The 23,757-nt window shown below is 54.3% G+C and overlaps 2 protein-coding genes across 2 annotated transcripts; both read left to right on the top strand.

The window, feature by feature from the left end:
- The first annotated feature begins 2,614 nt into the window (after positions 1–2,614).
- On the top strand, positions 2,615–4,122 carry BHLHA9 (basic helix-loop-helix family member a9). Its single transcript, XM_085078798.1, has one exon. The coding sequence runs from the start codon at positions 2,615–2,617 to the stop codon at positions 3,362–3,364; it is 750 nt and encodes a 249-aa protein (XP_084934924.1). The 3' UTR covers positions 3,365–4,122.
- Positions 4,123–5,926: 1,804 nt separating this feature from the next.
- On the top strand, positions 5,927–17,348 carry TRARG1 (trafficking regulator of GLUT4 (SLC2A4) 1; the record flags this gene model as incomplete). The annotated part of the gene is made up of 3 exons (XM_085078383.1): positions 5,927–6,472; positions 11,682–11,814; positions 12,315–17,348. Coding segments are annotated over 3 exons (687 nt in total), but the record flags the coding sequence as incomplete, so codon positions are not given.
- Positions 17,349–23,757: the final 6,409 nt, after the last annotated feature.

Genomic DNA, 23,757 nt, shown 5'->3' with positions numbered 1-23,757 from the left:
GGCAGTGTCGCAACAGCCGCCTCCTCCTTCCCCTCGTCACCAGGAATGGGCACCTCCCCGCACGCCACTCCCCGGCTCTCATCCTTCCCTGCCGCAGGCTCCTTGCCTTGCTCTGGCACATCCATGCCTCCTGGTGCAGCCTTCCCAAGGAGGATGGATGGTGCTGGGACATGCCAGGAGCTGGGCATTGCCTCCCAGGCCATGTCTGCTGCCTCTTCACTCCATCAGGGTTCCACCTCCAGTGAAGGCTGTGCTCCCAGATGGCCCCAGCAGCTCTCACCTGGAAGTGTCAGCAGTTTGGGGGTGCTGGATGGATGTGGCAGCCAGCCCAGGGCTCTCTGCAGGAGCTGAGTGTTAGGAATGAAGACAGCCAAACACACCTTTGGGCTGTGGGACCCATGAGAGCTGTGAAAATGCTGCCCAGGATGGGCTGGTGCCCAGCATTCAGCAGTGCTCCAGTCCAGAGTGACACAGGCTGGGAGGTGGGGAGTCCCTGGGGAACTTTTTGGAGGCTGGGGAGTGCCATGAATGGCCTGATATATGTGTGGCGACAGATAATTACAGCTCTTTCATCATCTGTCAGGCAGACGAGCCCGGCAGAGCCTCACAACACGTTTCTGGCTCCCCATCTCAGCCCATAAATCTCTCCAGCACACGGTGATAAATCAGCAGGGACCGGGGGAGCAGGGCCTGGGTGGGCGTTCCTGCTGACCTCCCAGCCTGTAATGGGCACCTCGGTAGGAAGCGCCCAGGACGAGGTGGGGATGGCCCAGCGGGATGTGCTAATTACAGGTGGCATCAGATGCCCCGTGATTTACGGTCTGGCCTTGCCTGCTTCCGAGAGCTGGGGCTGGATCCCTGCAGCCAGAGCTGAGATGCTGGGAGCCCCTGGCTTCCCTAGGAACTCCTGGGGGCTGCAGGCAGGATGGGGCAGCTTTGGGGCTGCTGCCTCTGTCCCTGAGCAGGCGTCACCCAGCTGGGACTGCCCAGCTCAGCCACCTCCGTGCCTGCTCTGGACTGCACCTCCTGACCTCCAACACCAGCAAAAACATCCCCGTGGCAGAGATCTGTCCTGCTTAGCTGGGTTTTAGACAGGCACGTCTCTAAGTGGGTCTGACATCTGTGTCCTGCTGGCATTCAAGCATTCCAAAAATCCCCTGGCTCCCGAGCTGAGCTCATTGGGTAAGTCAGTGGTTGGGGAGAATCCATTCCTGGCAGAGCCAGACTGGGAGGTGAGAAGGATGCTGGGGAGAACAAGAGGGTCATAGTGAGCACAGGTGAGTGCTCAAAAATATTTGCAAGCTTCACCTCCCTTTGAAGTCCTGCTGCCTCATCCTCCCTGTCCCCGAGGCCCTGGCTCCTGATTTATTGGGCTCCTGGAGCAGAGGCACCTAAATTAGCTCTGGCTTCAAAGAGCCAGGAGAGGAGAAGGGCAATAGACAAATAACCCCCCGCTAATTGTGGTTATTGATCAAACATGAGCTGGGGTGATCAGATCAGGAAGGGATGGATGGGGTGGGGGGCATGTTCTCCTGGGGCTCTGCTTTTGCACCAGACACCCCGACAATTTGTCAGACCCGCTCCTGGGCCATTTTTCAAAGCACTACCCCTCGCACAGGAAGGCATTTAGCAACTGCTCGCTAATGAGATGATGGGCAAACACACGTGGCTGTCCCCCGCTGCTCAGGCTGGGGACCTGGCCCTGCCCATGGCCTCAGGACCTGCTGCACCTGGCAAGTCCCTCATCCCACCAGCTCGGGGATGCAGGAAACAAGGAACAGCTTTCAGTATCGTCTTCCCCAAATTGAGTGCCGGGCAGGCCCGGGAGCTCCAGCCCAGACAGCTCTGCCCCCAGGCTGCTGGGAAGGGACAGGAAGGCAGGTAGCACTTTAGCTCTTTTATCACCTGCCCCAATCCCCCCTGCCACATTCCTGCTTCCTGCTCCGCAGGGCAGAGGCGTGCCAAGCCCTGCACAGTCCTGCTCCCGGGGTCTGCTCCTGCTCAGGCACCCACCCACCGCCGTGCCCATGGATGCTCCCAGCTCCCTGGCACAGGGCTAACTGTGCCTTCTCCTGCACCCAGGCACAAGCTTGCTGCTCTCCTCACCAATGTCATAATTTCATGCCTTCCCTGAGCTGGGAAATAACAGAAATGCTGCAGCACACGTGAGCAGGGGCACTGAAGAGCCAGGGTGCTGATGCCCCACAGGGCTCTGCCTCATGGCACCGTGTAAAACCCAGGCATGACCTGGTCCAGGCTGAGCCACCAGCTGAGGAGAGGGCAGAGCAGCACGGGGGAACTCCTGCAGTGCCCAAATCCTTAGCAGACACTAAAGCAACCCCTGCAACCTGTGCTTGGTGGAAGTGCTTCCCCTGGCGAGCATCCCCCCACAAGCTCTGCGCTCCCCAGCACTGGTGCCTCATGCTCAGAGCAGGGAGCAGGCAGGATTCTCCCTGTGCCTCACCTGAGGCAGGTGAGGAGGGTCGGGGCAGCCACGTGACGAGCCCTGCTGAAGGTTTTTAGGGGCGGCTGCATATCCCCGGAGGAGTGTCACCCACACCTCCCAGGAGGCAGGAGCACAGCCGCACCTCTCCCGCTCCCCCTCGCCACGGCCATGTCCGGAGTAGCCACGGGGAAAGGCGCGGGGCCAGAGCCCGACAGCTCGGAGGAGGAGCTGGAAGCGGGGGATGCTCCCCAGGCGTGCTACAGGCAGGGTTTGTGGGTCTCCCAAGGCAGGGGAGCAGATGCCAGCCCGGGGGACCCTGAAGGGGTGAAGGTGAGGAAGAGGAGCAGGCCGGTGCGCTCCAAGGCCAGGAGGATGGCTGCAAACGTCAGAGAGCGTAAGAGGATTCTGGACTACAACCAAGCCTTCAACGCCCTGCGGCTCGCCCTCAAGCACGACCTCGGGGGCAAAAGGCTTTCTAAAATCGCCACCCTCCGGCGAGCCATCAACAGGATCACGGCTCTGTCGCTGTCCCTGCACGGCGGCGGGTGCTGCTGGCCCTGTGCCCACTCCGAGTGCCGCTCCCGGGCCGGGGTCCCTGCGCAGGAGCTCGGGGTGAAGGGCGGCAGCGCCCAGCTCCCGTGGCAGCCCGGTTCTGCAGCTACACGGTGCCTTCCGTCCCCTCTGTGCGCTGCGATTTCCCCTCAGAGGCAGCTCCATCGCTACGAGAGCCCGAAGGAGAGTCGCCCCGCGCCCAGCTCCGCCTGTTGCTCCGGCGGGATTCTCCCCCCCGCGCTCCGGGGCACCGCCGGCCAGCAGCGAGGCACGGGCAGCCTGCAGGACCCCCTGGCCGGGGCTGTCCCCTGGCAGCTGGGCTATTGCCAGGGCTGGGGACACCAGCAGCGCCTCCCCATCCACTGACCTGCGGGGCTGGGCTGGCAGGACGGTGCCGGGAAGGGAAAGGATCCGTGGGACAATGCGGGGAGCGGGAAGGGACTGCTGGGAGAGAGAGAAGAGCTGCAGGATGCAGAGCTCAGCTGCGATGCTGGCGAGCTCAGCGAGCCCCCGACACGCTGTACAGGATCCTGCTGCGGCTCTCCCCTCTGCGGGAAAACTGGGGAAGGTGGGAAGTCCTCTGGAAGTGCCAGCTCTGTGTTTCTTGTCGCGAGGTCTCGCTGCTGCTGATTGCCGCTGTTATTTATTCTCTCTTGCTTGCTCTGCGAGAAAACACGACTGACAAACCCGACACCAGGCTGTTAATATGTGTGGGATGGACAGATGGGCCGTGGGGATCACGCTAAAGCCCCCGGCTGGCTGGTGGCTCTGGCTGCCTCCGGTGAAGGAGGGGAGCAGGAGCGGGGAAAGGTTAGTGCCCTGGGACTTTTGACGCTAAGCTCATTGGTACAGACGTTTGTGCCTGGCAGATTTGCGAGGCCGGGAGGGGAGACAGATGTCGGCTTTCATAAAACCCACCCATCCGATTGCCGTTTCCTTCTGATCCCAGGGAAGTGGCTCTGTTGGGACAGACCGATAGCGCGCTCCCGGCCAGCTCCCGTGGAGGGGAGGAAGGGGGAATTTTACTGAAAAGGTCCCTTTTGTCCCTTCCCTCTGGCTTAGAGAGCTTCGAGCAGCTGTGAAGGCTCCCTTCTACCCAAGGCTCAGCAAACTGGAATTGCTGCAGGAATCAGACAGGGATTTACAGCCACTTACACCACAACTGGCAGATTTTTGGACAGGGCAAAACACACTGTGTGATTCCTGCAGTGCTGAGCCCTGCAGAGCTCCTCCGGCCCCACTGCTCCCACCCCAGTGCTACCAAGGGCAGCCTGAGCTCTCTTCCTGCCAGGGGGCACATGCTGGAACAGCCATCCCAACCTTCTGCTGCTCCAGGATCTCCTCCTCCTTTCTTAATCCCTGGTGGGACAAGGGAGCTGGGCCAGGAGCAGAGGAAAGCTGGTGGCAGCCAGGAGGGAGAGCTCTTTGCTCAGCAAAAGAGCCTCTTTAAAGTGCTGATGGTGTGAGGCACCCTGGATTCAGCCTGACAAGTGTTCCCTTTGCCAGGAATGGTGGCACCGTGCAGCCATGTCCACTGGAGGAATCCTGCTTCTCCCAACAGCATCCCTGCTCTGGGTGGCTCTCCCTGCTCTGGCTGTCCCTGGAGCAGTGCATGGTCCTGCTCTGTCCTGCCAGCAGCCATCACAGAGCGAGTGAGAGCCCAGCAACACCAGCATTTAAAGAAGGTTCAAGCGACACCCTAACTCCGGCAGGAACCTCTCCCTCCTCCCAAATTTACATTTTCACGTTTTTCCCGCACCAGCTTTGCTTGTCAGACAAAGTGAGGCAGATGGAAACAGATGGTTGCAGAGGCAGGAGCAGGGGGGAGGCAAAACCCCGTGAGACCCCCTGGAGAAGGGTCACCCCACTGCTCTCAGATCCGCACTCACAACACACCAGTCCTAGTTCTGTTTGGAGGCTGCAGGATGGGATAAGGCTAGGCAGGGCTGGGCAGCTGGTCTCGGCTGGCAGCAGGCTCTTCGGGCACCTCTCGGGGAGGCAGAAGGTGCTGGGTGTGCCCCGTAGATGGCACTCACTGCCAGGGAAACCCCTGGCAAATTTGGAACTGAAGCATAACACAGAACGGGTGGAAAACATCCATCTTTGCCAAGCATCCAGGCTCTGAGGGTTTTTTAGCCCTCCCTCCTGCCTCTCACAGCGTCCCTGCTCCCAAGGGTGGGGAGGATGTAACTCACACTGCACCAGCACCCTTTCTGCTTCGCAGGTCCCATGTAGGGATGCAGTATGTCACCCATCTGATGTCCCTGTCCCCAGCTGTGGTGACTCCGCTGTCACCCAGGCGCAGTAAGGGCAGGGCGAGCTCAGCACAGCCTGCCCAGGGCCTCCCCAACCCTGCGCCCGGGGACGATGTTTTCTGAGAGCGGCTGGAGCCAGAGGTGCCACCAGGCACTCACACACTGCTCGGACACTGTCACCCCCCGGCCAGCCCTGCCCTGACCCGGGACAGCTCCAGCTCCTCTCACAGCCATGAGGGGCTAGTGGCTCTGCTCCCTGTCGCATGTCCCCCAGCTGCCCGGGGAAAGGCTGCCAGCCAGGAGGGACACAGGGACAGCAGGGCTGTGTGTACCCCGCACAGCACTACCTTCGGCACCCCGCGCACCGCCGGGGCTGCAGGCGGCCCCGGGCACCGTGGGCACGGGCGGAGCCCGGTCGGGGCTGAGCTCTCACGTACCGCTGCAGCGGAGCCGAGCCCGTGGGAGCCCCCGGGAAGAGCGGGGGGTCGGCGGGGCGGGACAAAGCCTTGGGCTGGGCCGGGCTGAAGGCGGCGGGGACTCCCCGGCGCTCCCACCGCTCCGCCCCGCCCCGCCGCATCCCCGCCAGCATCCCCGGGGGCCGCGGCGCCGCACGCAGCGGGTCGGGCGGAGGCCGAGCGCGGGAAGGGGGTGAGCAGAGGGGGGACGGGGGACACCCCGGGGGCGGTCCGCGGCCCCGATCCTGCCCCGGGGGCCGAGCCGGGCTGGCCCCTCCTCCGGCTCGGCCTCCCGCGGGGCGGCGGGCCCCGAGCGCAGAGCGGCGGCGGCGGGGCGCTGCCGGAGCGCGCTCCGCCGGGCCATGGCCAGCACCGGCACCGCGCCCGGGGGCGCCGGCCCGGGCTCGGGCACGGGCTCGGGCACCACGCTGCCCACCCGCTTCCAGGAGACCGAGAAGCTGCTGTCGGCGACAGAGGGCCGGGAGGAGAAGGGCCTCCGCGGCTCCAAATCCTTCACGGCAGCCCTGCCCGGCGAGACGGAGCGCAACGGGCACGGGCTCGGCTACAAGTCGGTGTCGGTCGGGCACCTGGAGGCGCCGCCGCTGTCGCCGTCCCGGCTGAGCCTGGGCAGAGCCTCCTCCACGGCCACCAGCACGGCGGCCCCGGAGCAGGGCCGCCCGCGGGACTACCTGGTGCTCGCCATCTTCTCCTGCTTCTGCCCCGTCTGGCCCCTCAACATCGTGGGCCTCGTCTTCTCCATCATGGTGAGTGCGGGACCCGCCGGCCGCACGGACCCGCCCGGCTCGCCCGCCGCTCCCCCCGCCGCCGCCGCCGCCCCGACGGCCGCCCCGGAGCTGTCCGCGGTGCTGCACCGGCAGCGGGGCGCGGCGGGGCGGGAGCAGCCCGCACAGCTCCCGCAGCGCTCGGCCGGGCTGTGCCGCCCTGCTCGGCTCCCGCAGCGAGCTCCGGTGCGGCTCCGGGCAGCGCGGGCGGGCGGAGGCGGGCGGGGAGCGGCGCCGAGCCCGGGGCAGCGAGCGGGGAGGCGGCGGGATGGAGATGGAGGTGGAAAAGGAGGCGGCGGGATGGAGATGGAGATGCGGCGGGATGGCGATGGAGAGGAGGGTGGGATTCCAGGGCAGGGCTCCGAAAAGCGCGGTGGCTCCGGGATGCGATGCGCGGTCCCTGCCCCAGGCAGCGGTCCAGAACGACTCGCCGGGCTTCCCCGGGAAGGAGCTGCGAGGCGAAGCACTGACAAGGGATCTCCCCCCGCCCCTCCTAGCCCAGCCCTGCAGCACTGGGGAGACCCTGGCTGGAGGCTGGTGCCTGGTCGCAGGCACTTCAAGGGACAGCTGCACCTGCAGCTCTTTCAGTTGCCCTGGAGAAGCAATTTTTCTCCACGGAACATCCCCCACAGCTCAGCAAATACACCAAGAGCCGAGCAGGGGAGAATGAAGCCAGCTGGCCTCCCACCCATCTCGGGTACAGGTGGCTCAGTCAGCACAGCCCTACAGGCAGAGCCACCCCCTTCCCCATCAGATGCTGCTCTCTTGAACACACCCAGCACCTTCTATGCCTTTGATTTGCAACAAAGGAAAACCTTCTCATTGAAAATCAGCTCGATTACCTGCCTACCGCACAGAAATACACTGAGGGGCACCTGCAGCCAGCACTTCCCCCAAAACCACCAACAACTTGAAGGCAGGGACAGGCGCTTGCCACGAAAAGCCCTCTAGAGAGACCAATTTCCATTTTGAGGAGGAATCATCGTTTCTGCCAGTGCCAGCTGTCATCTGCGTAGTACAGTTGTGTGGCAGAGCCTGTTTAGGCAGCATACAGGGAAGCCAGCCAGCCTTGTTTGGCTTTGCACTGCAAGGAGAGGGAAAGCAGCTGGGTAGTGCATATCCATGGAAATAAACAAGGTCTCTCACGGGGATTTTCCAGCCACATTAGCCTTCATGCAAAATAGATCCTCACACTGTCCCTTGCAGGATTCAGAGGCTCTAGGGTGGTGGGGATGTGCCTTGGGCCACCCGAGCCCCATGGAGTAGAATAAAGAGTGAGAGAAGAGGAGGAGTTGGTTAATCCTGCCAGGCAGAGAGGGACGGGGTGTGGTGGCTGTCACACCCAAGGGGAGGCAGGACCAGCAAGGCAGTGAGATTATTTGGCTGCTCTCTGCTTCTAAGGCCATTGGCAGCACTGACCAGGGCTGGGAAAGGGGAGGCAGAAGATGCACTCAGCTGAGCTTGTTCTCCAGGACGAGGTTTGTGGCACATTAGTAGGCAGTGCACATCCTCTGGCCCCTTCACAGCAGCCCTGCACTGCCTGTCCTGTGGTTTAATTAATTCATTACAGCCCCTTCTAGTCCTGGCCCTGCACCACCACCCTCTCCACACACCCACCTGCCAGCCAGGGACCTCTGCTCGGCACCAGCAGAGCAGGATGATGAGTGATCCTTCCTCCCTCCCTGGGGAACCAGGAAACATCTGGCTGGGTTCTCCTGCCAGCAGGAACAGCTCTCAGAGCACAGGTTGATGTTTCACCTGCTTGCAGCAGGGAAGAATTGAGCTCCCAGTGACCCCCAAGGCTCCCATAGGCTTAAATCTTCTCACAGAGTAAAGCCCAGGTGTGCCAGATCATGCACAAATCTGAGCAGGAACCAGGTTTTTGTGATTCCCATCGCCTGGGGGAACAGGAGGACCTTTCCACAATGTGCTGACATTCCTTTAGCTCTGCAATTGTGCTTTTCTTTCCTGACTCAAAGCTTTTGCACATGAAAGCTTTTCTTTTCTGGGTAATAAGCAGCGTCCAGAGAGGAAAGTAAATGAATGCTTTTGAGTTTAGTGTCTCATAAATCATTTTTCAAAAGCTGCTCTCAGATCCCAGCAGGGCCTATGGCCAGAGGTGGAAAAAACCCTGCTCTAGTCCCCAGTGTGTTCCTGCTGATGTTGGTCTCATGGAAATGAGTTACCTGGAGGCTTCTCCACTGACTCTTGGATGTGTTTTCCTCACCAAGTGGTGCTCTGGGTGCTCTGAGGGGTTCAGGTCACTCCCCAAGACAGGGAGTGGGACTGGTGGACACAAGGGTGGTGTGTCCACCCCATGGTGCCCACCTCATGGGATTGCAGGACTGGGTACCACTCACACCCCCTGCATTCCTGCTGTGAATCCCTTTCCCTTCCCACCAAAGTGCAACATCAGGGCAAGAAGCAGAGGAGCCACCTACCAGAGTACAAATCTCCAAACTCATGAAGGGAAGTGAAAAAATCCAGCCAGAGCCACCATATAGTGACACCATGGGCAGTTCTGAGCAGCACTTGGTATCCAAAACAAGTTCTGTCATTCCCAAAAGATGTGGCAGAAGTCAGGCTATCCCCACCCATTTTAAATGCCACAGTCATCTGTCTGACTCTGGAGCTGACTTGTACCTCTCTTGGAATGTTTCCTTCAACAAAAACACCGAGTGTCGAGGATTAATGATTTATTCTGAGTAATTGGTGGAAGGCAGCAGAGAGCATCCAAAGGCAGTTCATAAATTGGGAAAGATTGCAGGAAAGAGGATGCAATGCTTTGTCTTCTCCATCCTCGGGACCAACGCAGGAAAGTAATTGCCTTCATTTACAACAAGGCCACTTAGGGAAAAAAACCCATTTTGAGGAGTAACTGGAACAGATAGCAGTGGGAAACAGGTAAAATTAATAACTCCTGAGTCACCCAGACTTACCTGGCCCACGGGTGCTGCAGAACAGCTCCCACTCCCCAGGGCCTGCAGATTTTCCAGCTCTGGGCTGTACCAGGGAGTCCCTTGGCACTCACACAGTGACTCACTCCCCCGGAGCCCTCCAGCCTTTCTGAGATGTTCTGCCTTGGTGAGCCTCGATTAATAAACAAGATGTTAATGTTTTTATGTGGAAAGCAAAACACGGGATTAGTGATACTAGAGAGCTATAATCAAACCGTTCCACACCGATGAATAATATATGTAGAGTACCAAATGCTTGCTAAACACCCCATGCCAATGCTGATGTGTTTCTTATAATTGTTCAGGAGAAATGAGCAGTAAACACTTCCAGAAGCTGTAGTGATAAATATATGGAATCCCTTAGCCTATATATTCCCCCTAGAAGAAAACTAAAACTGCGTATTTCACCGCAACCTGACCCACACCCTGCCAAAATATTACACTTGTCACAAAAACCAGAGGCTGAAAAACCATCTCCCCAGAGCTGGAGCTGTCAGGGAGCAGGGCTGGGATCCTGTCGATCCCTGGGCTCCTGCATCCTCCCCATCTCTCACCACCAACCCATGAGGCTTCATTTTGTCACCTCCTGTTCTGGGATGAAAATAGCTCTTGGCTGCATCCCATCGCTTTCCGAGCGGGTCTGGCAAACCTGCTGGTGAGACCAGGAGGAAGAAGGTCCTGAGCTCTCCTGATGGCACTGGTGGGGACAGTGATGCCCAGGGTGGCTCGTGAGAGGAGCAGGACGTTTGCAGGGGTGCAGTGGAAAGAGCCACCAGCAATCTGGGGCTCTGCTGTGTTTTTTACATGGTGAAACAAACTAAAAGGAGTGCATGGAAACCTCCAAAGCTGCATTTTTCCTATGGAGCAGCTGTCCATGCACAGCCTGGGCTGGGGATGTTTCTGTCACAGGCAGTGGAATTAAAGCAGGATGAATGGGAAATGGGACAGCAATATCAAGTATTTGTTCAGATTCTCACTGATGTTCCATGGTTAATGCTGGAGCTGGACTAGGCCTCCCTGCTTTTATTTATTTATTTTTTTAGCATGTGGCAGGGGACCCTTTCCAGCGCAGTTATTTCTGACATACACATTTTTTTGAATGAAAGTGGCGTTGCTTTAAGCCACTTTCACCTTTAACTCTTTTTAACTAGCACACTTGGGGGTTTTTTAACTCAGATTTCCCCAGATTTGGCAGCCACGCTCCAAAGGGAGGAGCTGTCACACAGCACAGGGCTGAGGGAGCTGCTGCCCCACAGCCTGCCCCAGATCCCCCTCTTCTCCTCCAAGGCAGCATGGCTGGGGATGGATGGGCCAGGGGAAGGAGCCTTTAACCCATGTTAAAGTGTTAAATACTTAAAAGCAGCTCTAAAGGAGGAAGATCTGCTTCAAAGCAGTTAAAACATCAATAAAACCCCATTCCCAGTGAAATTCAGAGGAGTTCTGCCCAACTCCCCCACTGGATCAAGGATTCTGGGCTCCCTTCTCCTCCTACCCTACCTTGCTTCTCTTTCCCCTCACTCCAAGCCCTCCCAACCAGGTGAAAACATCACCAACGGGCCTTAAAACCCCTTATCCACTTTTCCTCCCTCCAAACCCCTTTTCCAATGGGTTTTGTGGGAGGCAGAAGGGCACTGCATGAATTTGGGAAGGTTTTCCTTTCCGAAGAGCTGGGCTGGTGGCAGTTCTGCTGCACAGGCAGCAAATGCTGACGCACGGTGAGTAATTCCACCACAACTCCTGCCCTCCTGCTAAGTGCTGGGTGCTCCCTCAGCCAAGGGCAGGACGCCCAGCACGCCCTTTCCAGCAGGATCAGGAGGCTTTTCTCTCAGCAGGGATCCTCTACTTCCAGTATTTTTCGCTTGGGAACCAAATGATTGCCCATTAGAGGAGCAGGAAAGGAGATGGGTCCTTGTTTAATCACTGAGGCTGGAAGTTTGTGATGCTCTGTGCAGGATGGTTTCTGGTGAGGCTCTCCTTGCCCAGGGGGTCAGGGATGGAGCAGTGATGGCACTGAAGATCACTCAGGCCACATAATCACCCTCCCTGCCCCACCAGGCACCAGGCAAGGTCCTGGGGAGCCCCAGTCTCACCCCTTTCCCCTCTGGGCTCACTGAGGGAGTTCAGATGCCCTGAATCATCCCTGTGCATGCAGATCTCTCAGGTTGGGGCTGTAGAGGCAGGGAGTCACCCCCGAGCTGCTGCCTCTCTCAGGGCCTCTGTCTGTGTCTCCCCAGTCGAGGAACAGTGGCCAGCAAGGGGACACGGACGGAGCCCGGCGGCTCGGACGCATGGCCAGGCTGCTCAGCATCGTCTCCATCGTGCTGGGGACCATCATCATCGTGCTCTACATTTCACTCAGTGTCAGAGGTAAAGCTTCCTTCTCCTTCCCCCAGCCCCCAGGGGACAGGACAGACCTGCCCCATCCACCCCACCCCATTCCCAGCCCACCTGGGAGGGCAGTGACTCCAGGCTGGTTTGACCATCACCACATAAGCATGAAAAACCCCTCAGAGAAAGGGCTCCTTCCAGTAGAAACACACAATGACCAGCATGGAAAGCCCTCCCTATGCTGTCCAAAGTGCCCTGCTGACCACACAAACTCTCCCTGGTGAAAGATCCTGTGGTGGTTTTAGAAGAGTGGAGTGCTGTAAAAACAGAAAGTTTTCAGGACACAAATCAACCCACCCAGAAACACAATCCCAAAATCTCTTGGGAGCCTCCCAAATGCAGCCCAACCCACCAAGCCAGCATGACCAGCACAGCTCAGGCAAACAGGGACCTCAGAACCACCTAAAGCCCAATCCAGGAGCATACAGGGAACATCTGTTGACTCCTGGACCTTCCCTAAGCCTCTCTTTCTTTTCCAGTTTCCTAGAAGACGTTTCAGCATGCAAACAACCTTGAAGAGGAGGAAGACAACTTTCCTTTTGGGGTTTTTACTTTCAGCCTTGCAACAAAACAAAAAATTGTCACAGTGTAGGTGGGCAGCCCTAGACAGCCTGCTCTGGAGCGCCGTCGGAAGGAACGCATGCTTCAATTCACCGCCTCTTGGGAATGAGCCTGTGCGAGGGATGGGATAAAAATCACCCTGAGAAGGAATGGGAGAGGCCAAGTGGAGAGGAGAAGGGGGAAATCCACTACCTCATTCCCCTCCAGCAGAACTCACGGAGTGGGGAGACAACTAAAGTGCAAGAGGAGGAGAGAGTCTGAAGAGCAAAGGTTGTTTTGGAAGAGAAAATTTACAAGGCGAGAAGGGGATGTTTTGAGTTTTTGAGGAGTCCTCCTGAGAATTTTGGCACAAGTCACTGGATTTTTGGGGGGTTGTTGGTTTTTAAATCGTCGAATTCTCTGTCTCTACAAAACAAAAACAAACAAACAAACAACAAAACAACAAAACAAAGCTCAAACTGCCATCAGGAGCTGAGAGCTGTTCCACGGAGGAGGAGGAGGAGGAGGAGGAGGAGGGAGAGCAGAGCTGCAGCAGGACCAAGGCTCTGCTCCCAGCGAAACGCAGCCGCCAAAGCTGGAGGATGTGGTGGGTGCTTTTGTATTTTTGATGAAAAAAAAAAAAAAAAGAGACAATGACCATTTGCATGCCTTTGGGAATGTTCTCCATGTCTGTTCCTACGAGCTCTTTTATCACTTAGGGCAGAGCTGGCAGAGCAGGATGTTGCTGCATGAGAACCCCAGGCTCCTCCTCACCCCCAAACCCACGGAGGGCTTTTTAAAGGAAGGCAAAATAAGGCTTTCCCTGTGAACCCACACATTTCTCTGTGCACCCAAAGGGAGGATAACACCCATGGCACCGAGACCAGAGCCTGGTGAATGCCAAGCAGCAGCACCAAGGCACGGACAGCCCGTCCTACCCTCTCACACCCTGATGTCACAGCAATGCCACCACGCAGAGGCTTCAGCGTGATCCAGCCCCCGCCACTGCCAGTGCTCGTCTCCCTGACCCTTTGGGGCTTCAGCTTAGGGCTTTCCAGGAGATTTTCAGGGGCATGGAGGAGTTTTAGACCCCTGCTCCTCTCCTTGCATCCCTCACACAGCTCTTCTGCAGCTCTGAAAATCTCTGGCATCCCCGGAGCTGCCTGGGGTCAGTTGTTGTATTATTTTTTAATGTTTTGTATTTAACGCAACAAGAAAACAGACTTTGCTCCCTCCCACTCTGTCTGTAGGTACCACAGGCCCTGCCACGTCTTCCACACCCCTTTGGGATGTCCCATTCCTGTAGGATCCAACAATCCCCCCCTCGAGGCTCCATCCAGCCCCAGCCCTTCTCCTCCCTGCTCACCCCAGAATTCCTGGGCTTGGCCCTCCACCTGCCCTCCCAGACTATGCAAAGTTCCATTGCCTGTTGTTTTAGTCAGGCTCTGTGACTTCTGGCCACGTTCATTGGCTCTCCCTGTTCCCTGAGCCTCTTTGATCCAAACTTTGGGGACACATGACCAAGAGCTGCACTCCTCGGCCTTTCTGTTGTCTCCAGCTGACAACCTGCAACCTAAAACCCCAGACTGACTGAGAAACGTGGCACTTCTGCTCCCTAACATCAACCTCCTGAAAAATACCCCAAATTTAGACCAAATTCAATGCTGCCAGGGGCTTGTCTACATGGAGAATCCACCACACACCACAAGGAACTTCACAACATGGTAACTGCTTGGCACTGACTCCTTCCCTGGGCTGTGAGTGGGCACAGGGGTGAGCACAGGGTAGGGGTGAACTGCAAATCCACGCTGTAGTTACTCTGTAGTAACTAATGTGCAAAGCCACAGGCAGTGCTGTGAAAATTCTCCTGTCACCTTTCTGATTGCTCCTCTTTAAATAGGGTTTTTCCTCTAGACGTTGGTTGAATCCAGGGGGTGAGAAAGCCAAATCCCCCAGACACGCTGTCAACGTTTTTCTCTCCACTAGAAGGGATTCCAGGGACTCACAGCAATAGCACATCACTACAGCACTTTCTCGGGCTCCACTCCCATCCCCTCTGCCAGCACTTCATCACAAACCACTGGCATCTCAAATGGACCAAATCTGCAACTTTTCTTTTGCAATTTGTCTTTTGTGAGTTCAGCAAACAGGGACTGCTGAGCGCTGCTGGGTGGCAGCTCCATCCTCTGCCCAGGCACTGCATCTCTTCCTCCTGAGCCCTTCAGAAACCTTCCCTTGGATGTCCAAACTTTCACCTTATGGCTGCTGAAATCCCATCAAATCCCCCAAAAATTTCCTTCTTTAACTCTTGGACCCAAAAGCAGCTTGCTGGGGAGCATGTGGTTTGTTTGTTTTTTTTGAGCTACTTAATGGCAGTGCTGCCTGTCCCTGCACCTCCTGCCCTTTGCCCCTTGAGCTGCTGGAATTCAGCTTTTGGGAAGATAGAGCCCAGGAAGCTCCTCCTTGGGTAGGAAGAGTCCTTTTTCAGGGAAAAGTGCTGTAGGGAGTTACGGGACTTGAGAGAGCCAAGCGTTTATTAAGTAAGAATTTAAATGCTCTTTTATCATTATATAAAGCCTTTCATCTAAAGCACTTCCCTGCATCCACAGGATCAAACCCTGCACGAGGTGAGTTCTCATTGCTGCCCTAATTGCAGGGATGGCAAATGCTCAGGGGCTGAGCAGCTCCCAGATCAACCCCCTTTGCTTCCTTCTCCTGCACAGAACCATGTGTGAGCACAGATTTCCTTGGAATCTGTTTTTTTTCAAAGGGATCTAGGCAAACTCTACCCTGCTGTGGTTCCAAATGGGATCCCTGCAGCCAGAGGGAGGAGGGGGCTCTGTGAGGCTGCTGCAGTGGTCCTTGCCAGGAGAATTCCCAAGCCAGGGCAGCACAGAGCAGTGGAGGTACCAGGATTCCCCTGGGTGCAGGAGAAGGCAGAAGATTTCCCCAAAAACCCCATGGTGATGATTTGTTGTGTTCACCCAAATGGGGTTTGTGCCTCCTGTCTCATTGGGCAGCTCAGGTGATGCTTCTCACATCACTATTAAATATAATAAAAAAGAAAATCTTGAATCCCTTTCATTCTGAAATCTTCCTGGTTAGGAAGATTGCACTGCACCCTTGAACTCAGCTTTTCTCCTTATCCTGCATTTAAATCCAGAGGAAAGCCTCTGCAGTTATCCCTGACAAAATACTTCCTCTGCTTGTAACCTGTCCAGTCCTGGAGGAATAAACTCCTCAGGGACATCCAGAAAATCCCTTCTCCACAGATTTTGCAGCCTATTCTGCAAAGGTTTTGCCACTTTTCTCTCCCCACCACCCAGGGGATGATGCCCTCTCCATCCCCACCAAAGAGCCCCATTTTTACCCCCAGCTCTTTCCCACCTGCTGCAGCCTCCTCTGAGTTCACACATCAGATTTTTCCATGTTTGCAACTAAAAGAGTCACAAAATCCTCGGGGGCTGGCCAGCTTCTCCCCCCTGGGGAAGGAAAGGTGAGAGCACAGAGCCAACCCAGCCCTACCTGGCAGGAAAGCTGAGCTGGTAGGAGGAGAGCTCACTGAAGGGATGGAGAAGGTGGGAAATGTCTCTAAATGTGAGCTGGAGTAGGAGTGACGATCGACAAGCGTGAGGTCCTGGTGGGATGTAAATACATGGATTGCACTGCTGGGGAAGGAGCTCTGAGCAGAGCCCGGGGCTGGTGGCACCTCCCTGGCACTGCTGTCCCTCTGGCAGGATTTGGGGCACAGCTGGGCTCTGTGGGGTGGCACAGAAGGGCTGCTGGGTGCACCAAGGCTGGATTGAAGCTTTAAGCTGCACAGACTGGCTCGGTTTTGCCGCAGCTCTCACAGGGTGCATTGCCCGAGGGTCAGCGAAGGTCTGGCACAAGTCACTGTGTCACAGCAACACGCTGGGTGATGCCTGCAGGGACCAAAGGGCTCTGAGCAAGAGGGGAGCAAAGAAAGCCACAAAAGGATTTCAAAGTTCGCTGTCTCAAGGATGGGTTTGCTTTTTCTGGGTGATTTTTCACCCCTTTCCAGCTCACCCCTCTCTCTGCCCCTCTTTGCCATTTTACCACACTGTCCCCTCAGCATTCCCACCCCCTGAGCATCCCTGAGTCCCACAGCTCTTCCCTCCCACCTCCTGCCTCTCCTTTACCCTGGACAGGTCTTGCTGCAGTGACATCTCATCTCTGGGCTCCCCTGGGATGATTTAGAGAGGGACAGAGAACCTCTGACCCAACTCCCTGCAGGCTCATGGCACTGACCTTCCCCACACAGGCTTCTCCATGTAGACAAGGGGAGCAGATCCTGCCTTTTCTATAAAATTAAATCTCCATTTCCATTCGTTCTGAGCCCAGGGAGAGGCTGCAGAAATGCACCCACTGGGCTGGCCCCACCCTTGCCCTGTCGCTTTGTTACTTGTCACAGAACCACAGCCAGGGTTGTGCTGTCAAAGCTGAAATAATTCAGATTTAAGCTCGTTTTTCTTTCAGTATACATCCTTTGATTTTTGGCAAAAACCAGTTAGGTTTGGACTGAAAAACTCCCCTGCCTGGGCACAAGCCAAGGGGGTGTGGGGGGAAAGCAGCCTTTTCAAAGTGGGAATATTTGTAAAGCATTTGCTGACACCAGTAGGTAGCAAAATTCAAACCTATAAATACCCATCCAGGATAAGAAACATCAGAAAGGGAACGTGTGCAGGATTCACCAAGGCAACCCTGATACCACCTGGGAGCCCTTGTTAGAAGCTGCCAGGACCTGATCCTTGGCATGGAAGTGCAGAGTCCATCCCCCCACTGGGAGAGCCACAGTTCACACACAGCATGAACACACCAGGGATTGCAGCTGGGTGCTTCTCTTTGCTGACAAATGTTTCTTTTTCTGCAGGATGGTATGGTATATCTTATATACTTTCTTTGTATTTCTTGGCATGAGAAAAAAAAATTAAAATGTAACATGCATGGTCAAAGCTGAACTGGTTTCTTCTGTCTAAATGAGAGAAAAAAAAAATTATCCAAGCTACTCATTCAGCGATTGCTTCACACTCTGAGAGCAACCAGTTGGTATTTTGGGTGCAGTGGGTTGCAAATAATATGTACAGGCAAAGAGTAAAGAAAACAGCACAAGTCAGAGCAGGGAGAGGTGCAGACAGCTCAGCCTCGTGCTGGTTTTACCAAAAACACTGCCTGCAGCCTTCCCAGGAGTTTTCCCAACCAGACTGGAAGGCTGGCTGTGACAATCTTTGGTCTGTCTGTCATTTGCATTCTGACAAACACCTCTTTGCCTTCCTTGAGGATGCAAGTTGTAAGGTTTTGTGCATTGGAAAATGAATAAACAGGAAAACCCCAGAGGTACCCAGAGCCAGAGAGGATGGAGATTAAACGTTTGTGAGTTCATGAAAAGCAGAATTGTTATCCTCACGAGCATCTCAGACGCTAATCAAAGGAGCAGGAATTAGCTCTTCTAGATCAGCTGCTGCCCTCAGCAAAAAGCCCAGCCCTGATAAGCCAGGCTCAACACTGCAAGTGTCCCTAAGGTTATCAGGCTTCAAGCATTTCCCAATGAGACTGAGCTGCTCCAGATCCTCCAACACACCAGCACTGTGCTCAGCCTTCCTGTTTATCCCACAGCCCTTCTCTCACACTGCAGCATCCCCCTCCCCAGTTCTGCAGCTCACTTGGGCATTTTTAACAAATTAAGCCTATTTCTCTGGTGCATCCATTCCCCCTTGCTTTGAAAACTGCAATTCTAATTAGATCTGCTGCTTCTTACTCCTGAACATCCCGTCCTTGTAACACCACCTAGATCAGTGCTCTTGATGTTCAGCTTCACATCCCAGGGCTGAAACAGCAGCTGCTCAAACCTCTGAGGGGTTTAATCAGCCAGGGTTAATTACTCACAGCCACACAGGTCCAAGTTTACACCACACCACAGCTTTTTGCACCAAGGCTTTGCACAAAACCTGTGTCACTCAGGCACAGCATCCCCCAGTGCCTCTGCTCACCCAGCAGAGCCAGAGGCATCACTGTCTGCACAATGGCTTTGGCAGCACAGCCAGGATTACAGGGCAGAAGAGCCACATTTATTTGTCCTGATGGAGACACAAAATGTAGATGTTTAGAAAGTCCAGCATCACTTACTCCCCATTATTCAGCAAAGCAAAGAGGGTTGGAGTTGGTGGTACCTGTGAGCAACAAAAGGGATGGAGAGGTCTTGGTGGGAGAACCTTGAAGGAGCAGATGTCATTTCCATCCCAGCACAGGATGTCTGAGGCTGCTTTAAACCAAAGAATTCAGCAAGCCAGAAGACTGAGCAGAGAAAAAAGCAATAGCTTTGTCCTGGAGGAGGAGGAGGAGGAGGATTTGAATCACACAAAAAAACCCCCACACCACGAAGAGATTCCCCTTCAGTGGCGAGATTCCCCCCGGAGCATCCTGACCATGTCACAGGCAGCCGGGCAGATGCAATCCCAGACTTCAAAGGCCGCCGCCGCCAGCCCTGCCTCTGATGTTTCGCTAAAGACAAGGCAGTGCCAAGTGCTTTAGCTCCTGTTTTATTAATACCCTGCTCTGATGGGCTCATGTATAATAGATTCACGGCGGAACAGCGAGAGGTTTACATCCAATTTCCACGTTGCGTACGTTCTCTGCGCAGCACGAGGGGCTCTCCCTTCATCTCCCAATGTTTGTCTCCACCGATGAATTTGCATGAGTTTGGGGTTCAGGCAAAGGACAAAAAGTTGGCCACCAGTTCCTCAACTGGTTTCCGTGACTTTGCTCCAGTCGGGAGCTATGGATTAAAAGCACGGGGAGAACATTTCCATTTTCTCTCTGGCTCCTAATGGTGGCTGCTGTCGAGAGTGAGCAGCTCAGGGATTCCTTGGGATCTCTCAAAGCCTCTCAGGAAGTCATTTGGGAGGTGATGGAGCCCTGGGCTCAGCAGCCACAGGAGCAGCAGCAGAAGAGCAGGAGAGCTCAGGGCTGCAGAGAGACCTTGTGATGAGCAGCACACCAACATCCTGGCTCTGGTGTGCAGAGATGCAGACCCCAGCATTGGGCCAAAAATAATAGATTTCACCCCAAATTCTCCCTGCTCACAGAACAGCTTCTTAGCTGCAGAGATTTAAAAAAGTGAAATTTGGGTGCATTGTGGACATCTTCAAATTTGGAAGCAGCTCACCAAACACACTGCTGGTAGAACACAACAAAAGAGCAGAGAAAAAACGAGTTTGTCTTTGTGAGGATGATGAAAGGCTCTGTCTTCCTATTTTCCACATGATCCCACATGGTGGATGTTTCTATCACATCTCAGAGGAATTTTTTAGTCAGACAAGACATTTTGATAGACTTTGCACAAGCTTAGGTTAGGTGGTGAGGATTTAGGATTTGTGTGTTGGAGGAGAGCCTGGCATGCCCAGGTAAGTGGGAATTGCACCAGCAGATCTGCTTTGCATGATGACTTTTGCTTTTTGGTGGTTATTGCTGGATCCTTCTGAAGATGAAACATCTTAGAACACCTAAAATAGAGAAATGGGGATTTCTCCATGAGCTCAGCTACCACGTTTATGGGCTAAAAAAACCCAACCAACTGACGACTGCTGGCCCTCATTGTTTCCAGCCTAGCTGTAATGTGAGATGCTATTCTTGGTCAAGAGCTGCCAATGCTTCTGAAGCTTGTGAAGTTGTTTGCTTTAATAGCACACAGCGTGAAACAAAGCAAAGACTTCCCAGCAAAATGCCTCCTTTCTGCTGAGCTCGCTGCACCTCGCTGCCTCCTGGAAATGTTTAATTACAGGCTGCACATTCCAAAGCGTTTTCTTCCAATTGTTTGATCTCAGGTACAATTTCATAAAACATGTGTTTTATCCTCCTTCCCAGCAAGGATCAGTGCAGATGGATCATTTCATCAGCTCCAGATGGGCAGAAAAACAAGCCAGTTCCTCACACCCTGCACTGTCACTCCTCATGGGAGCAGCTGGCCCAGGAACCCAACAAACAGCAATAAAACAAAAGGACCTCCTGTCTCTAAAGCAATGCTGTTTTTACCTTGATGTCTGACTGCAAAACAGAGTGGGTATAAGCTGAATTGTCCCCAAAAATGAGTTAACAGCTCTTCCTCCCCTGCCCAGAACTCCAGCACTCACCTCCCAGGGGCACCACAAGTGCGGAAGGACCTTGGCTGCTGAGTTGAGGAATAGAATTTCCTGAGGAAGAGTGGGAGAGGCTCATTCCCCTGGGATGTGGTTGTGGTTAGAGCTGAGGATGCTGGTGGAGGTGCTGGATGGCCAACACATGTCTGCCTGCCATGGCAAAGCCGACTCCAGGAACTCAGCTTTTCCAAACAGACACATGGACCTGAATGAATGGAAATGATCCAAATACCACAATTCCCATGGCAGAATCCCTCCTATTCCTCCTTTCCCCTCCCAGGGACACCAGGACTAAACTTGATCTGAAGTCACCCTGAAATATGACAAGAATTTATTATCCCCCATTGTTTGTTGGGTTTTTATTCTAAAACAATTTCATCTAAGCCAGAGTGTAAGCTTGGAAATTATTTACATTTCCTGAAATGTTTGGAAACAAAGGAAGAGCTGGCCAGCTGATCCTGCTGCATGGAACAGACACAAGCTGAAGGTGCAGTTGCTCTCCAGCACAAAGACCTACAAGAATAGTCCCTGATGGAACCCAAGCCCCCTCCTGCCTCTTCCAAACTTATTTCTTTACATAAGCAGTGCAGGCTTTTATAGACCTGAGTCACAAACCTCCCCACCTCAGTAATATTTTGGAGTAAATTTAGCACTGGTGATACATGCCTGACCTAGAGGGAGCTGCATTTATAGCACAGCAGGGAAATATCCACATATCCCCTCCTGCACTTGGGTGTTGCCCCACACCCTGTATCAGTCCAGCCTCCCCTGACACTGAAATTTGGGGACATTTACAGGATCCCCCACCAGGTTCCCACCCGTCTCCAGTGGGGACAAAATCCTTGCATGGTCCAGTTGCTTTTTAATGTAACAAATGGTGGTTTGTGTGTTAAAGCTGGACCTGACAGGGCCACCTGATCAGCACTTTCCCAGCTACTCACGATTTCTTTTTACACCTGCAACATTCCCGAGCATCCTGCAGAGTCTTCAGAAAAGGTTCCCTTAAAAATCTGGTGTTTCAGCAGCATTTTACCCTGGAAGAAGCCAGCTCAGCACAGGTCTGGAATCAGAGGGCTCTGTAGCAGATGACATGCCCAGGCACAGGGACCAGCAAACATCTTGGGGAAGTTTCCACTGTACAGCTGGCAGCTCAATGGGGCTTTGCAACCTGCAGAGAGGAGATTCTATTTTCAGTGCAGCTTTAGGAAGACAAAAGAGGAAGAATATTGTCCCCACTTCCAAGAACTCTGCATCAGAGGGATGGGTATGGGCGAGGGAGATAAGAAAAGAAATAAAACACCTAAACCCTACCTGTTTACAGCATTTTTGGGAGAACCCCATGCTGTGCTCCTGCACCAGAGTGGTTATCAGTGAATTTCCTTCAGCTGTGGCTTTGATTGATAGGCTTCAAGTCACCCCAAACAACCCTTCTGGACTTCAAAGCCAGGATGGACTTTTAAAAAAGGAAAATAATGAAACCAAAAATAAATTCATGTGTTTGAAATGTCTATGTGAAGCCAAACACCCGGGAAGGAAGGGAGGAGAATTGAATGGGCAGTGCAGTGAGCAGACAAAGCAATGCAAGATGTAAGATCTGAACAGCCACGATTGCAGGAGAACTCTCAAAATCACACCACCGGCTGGCAGAGGGTCCTCGGGGTGCCAAAATCCAGCCAGCCAGGAGATAACCCACAAGGAGAGAACGGCAAATGCTGTTTCAGGGGTGCAGAGGCTCTGATTCCCAGCCAGGCTTCTCCCGCCTCACTCGCAGCGCTCTGGAATCTGGGTTAGCAAAGCCTCAGGGTCCCATTAGGAACAAAGAACACGGCAAGGGCTGCGACAGGCGAGGATGGAGCAGGGCAGAGCTGCGGCACACGCTCCAGCAGCTTGGGAAGAAGGGGAAGATGAAGGCGACAGCAGGCTCCGAGTGCTTAATGAGCACAGCCCAGCTGCCAAGGCACGGGTGTTGGCAGCACAGCTTTGCTACCTGGAGATGGTGGATGAAAGGCTGGCATTCAGGAAATGGGAATAGCAACTGTAAACATTGAGGTTTTCTATTAAAACACTCAAAAATCAAGTTCACGGCGCTGCACACCGCCCACGCTCAGTGAAAGGGAGGAAACAAAGACACTCCTGTGTGTCTTGTGTGAATTTCTAATGGTTTGCTCGGCTCCCTTTCAGCAGGAAATCTGCTGGTGGAATGGCACTGAGGCTGAGGGAGCAGAGCTTGGCTCATGCATAATGCAGGAACACCCAGTGTGCTGGAGCCTGTCAGGAAGGACAGCACTTCTCAATATGAACAAGAGTGCTCTGGGAGGCGGATGGTTAAAAATATATATCCTATGCCTGTGCCACTATGAATTATTGACTGTACAGGGAGCTGGAAAAAAGGATTCAGTGCCATTAATAATTTATTTTCTAATCCAAACGAAGATGGAATTTTATGCACCACTTATTACCAGCGCTGCAACTGGAAAAACTCACTGCACTTCCCACTATCTGCAACCAGAACTGCCTTTCCATTTTCAAAAGTTTGTTTTGAAGTTTCTCCTTTAGCTTGAGATATACAGTCAAAGCCTTCCCCTGGGAAAGCATCTGGTCACTCCTGAATATTTAGCAGGCATTAAGGACACAGGGATGTATGTCTGCTTTAAAGCAGCATTTACAGGCACAGCACGACAGCTCTGCGAGGAGAAATCCCTCTCTTCACTGCCAGCCTCATGCACACACACAGGTATCACACTGCCAGGCAGCTCTGCTTGCCTGAGAAAATAAATCTGGAGTGGCATTCAAAGATTTAGCATTGATTGCAAAAGCTCCAGGTGCAGGTGGATCCTTCAGGCACAACACTGCCTGGCTGGAGCTCCTGAGGAGGGAGGTGGAGCAGATCACCCTGTCACACAGGGTGACACACTCCTGCCTGTCCTGAAGACAGGAATTCACAGAGATTTTCCTTTCTAACAAGTACTCACCTCTAAAGAAAACCATCCTTGTTCCACCTGTCAAAGAACAGCAGGAAAAACCACCATGACTATAATCAGCCCCTCCCAGGTAGGAGATGAGTCCAGGAGTGCACAGGAGGAACACATCCCATCTGATATTTGACATAAAACCAGAGAACATACTGATTTGTATGTTCAGGGACAATTCCAAAGTGGTGAGATGAATCTTTTCTACATCTTCCCTGAAGTTTAGGTAGGCAAAGATTGTCAAAGGGGGAAAGAACCAA

This window comes from Lichenostomus cassidix, chromosome 19, assembly GCF_008360975.1.
Source record: "Lichenostomus cassidix isolate B80296 chromosome 19, HeHo_3.0, whole genome shotgun sequence".
NCBI lineage: Eukaryota > Metazoa > Chordata > Aves > Passeriformes > Meliphagidae > Lichenostomus > Lichenostomus cassidix.
The sequence above is the reverse complement of the archived record's forward strand: the minus strand, read 5'-3'. Positions and strand labels throughout refer to the sequence as shown.

Bases quoted from the DNA above. Each gene is read 5' to 3' on its own strand.
- BHLHA9 (XM_085078798.1), top strand. From the start codon at position 2,615: ATGTCCGGAGTAGCCACGGGGAAAGGCGCGGGGCCAGAGCCCGACAGC.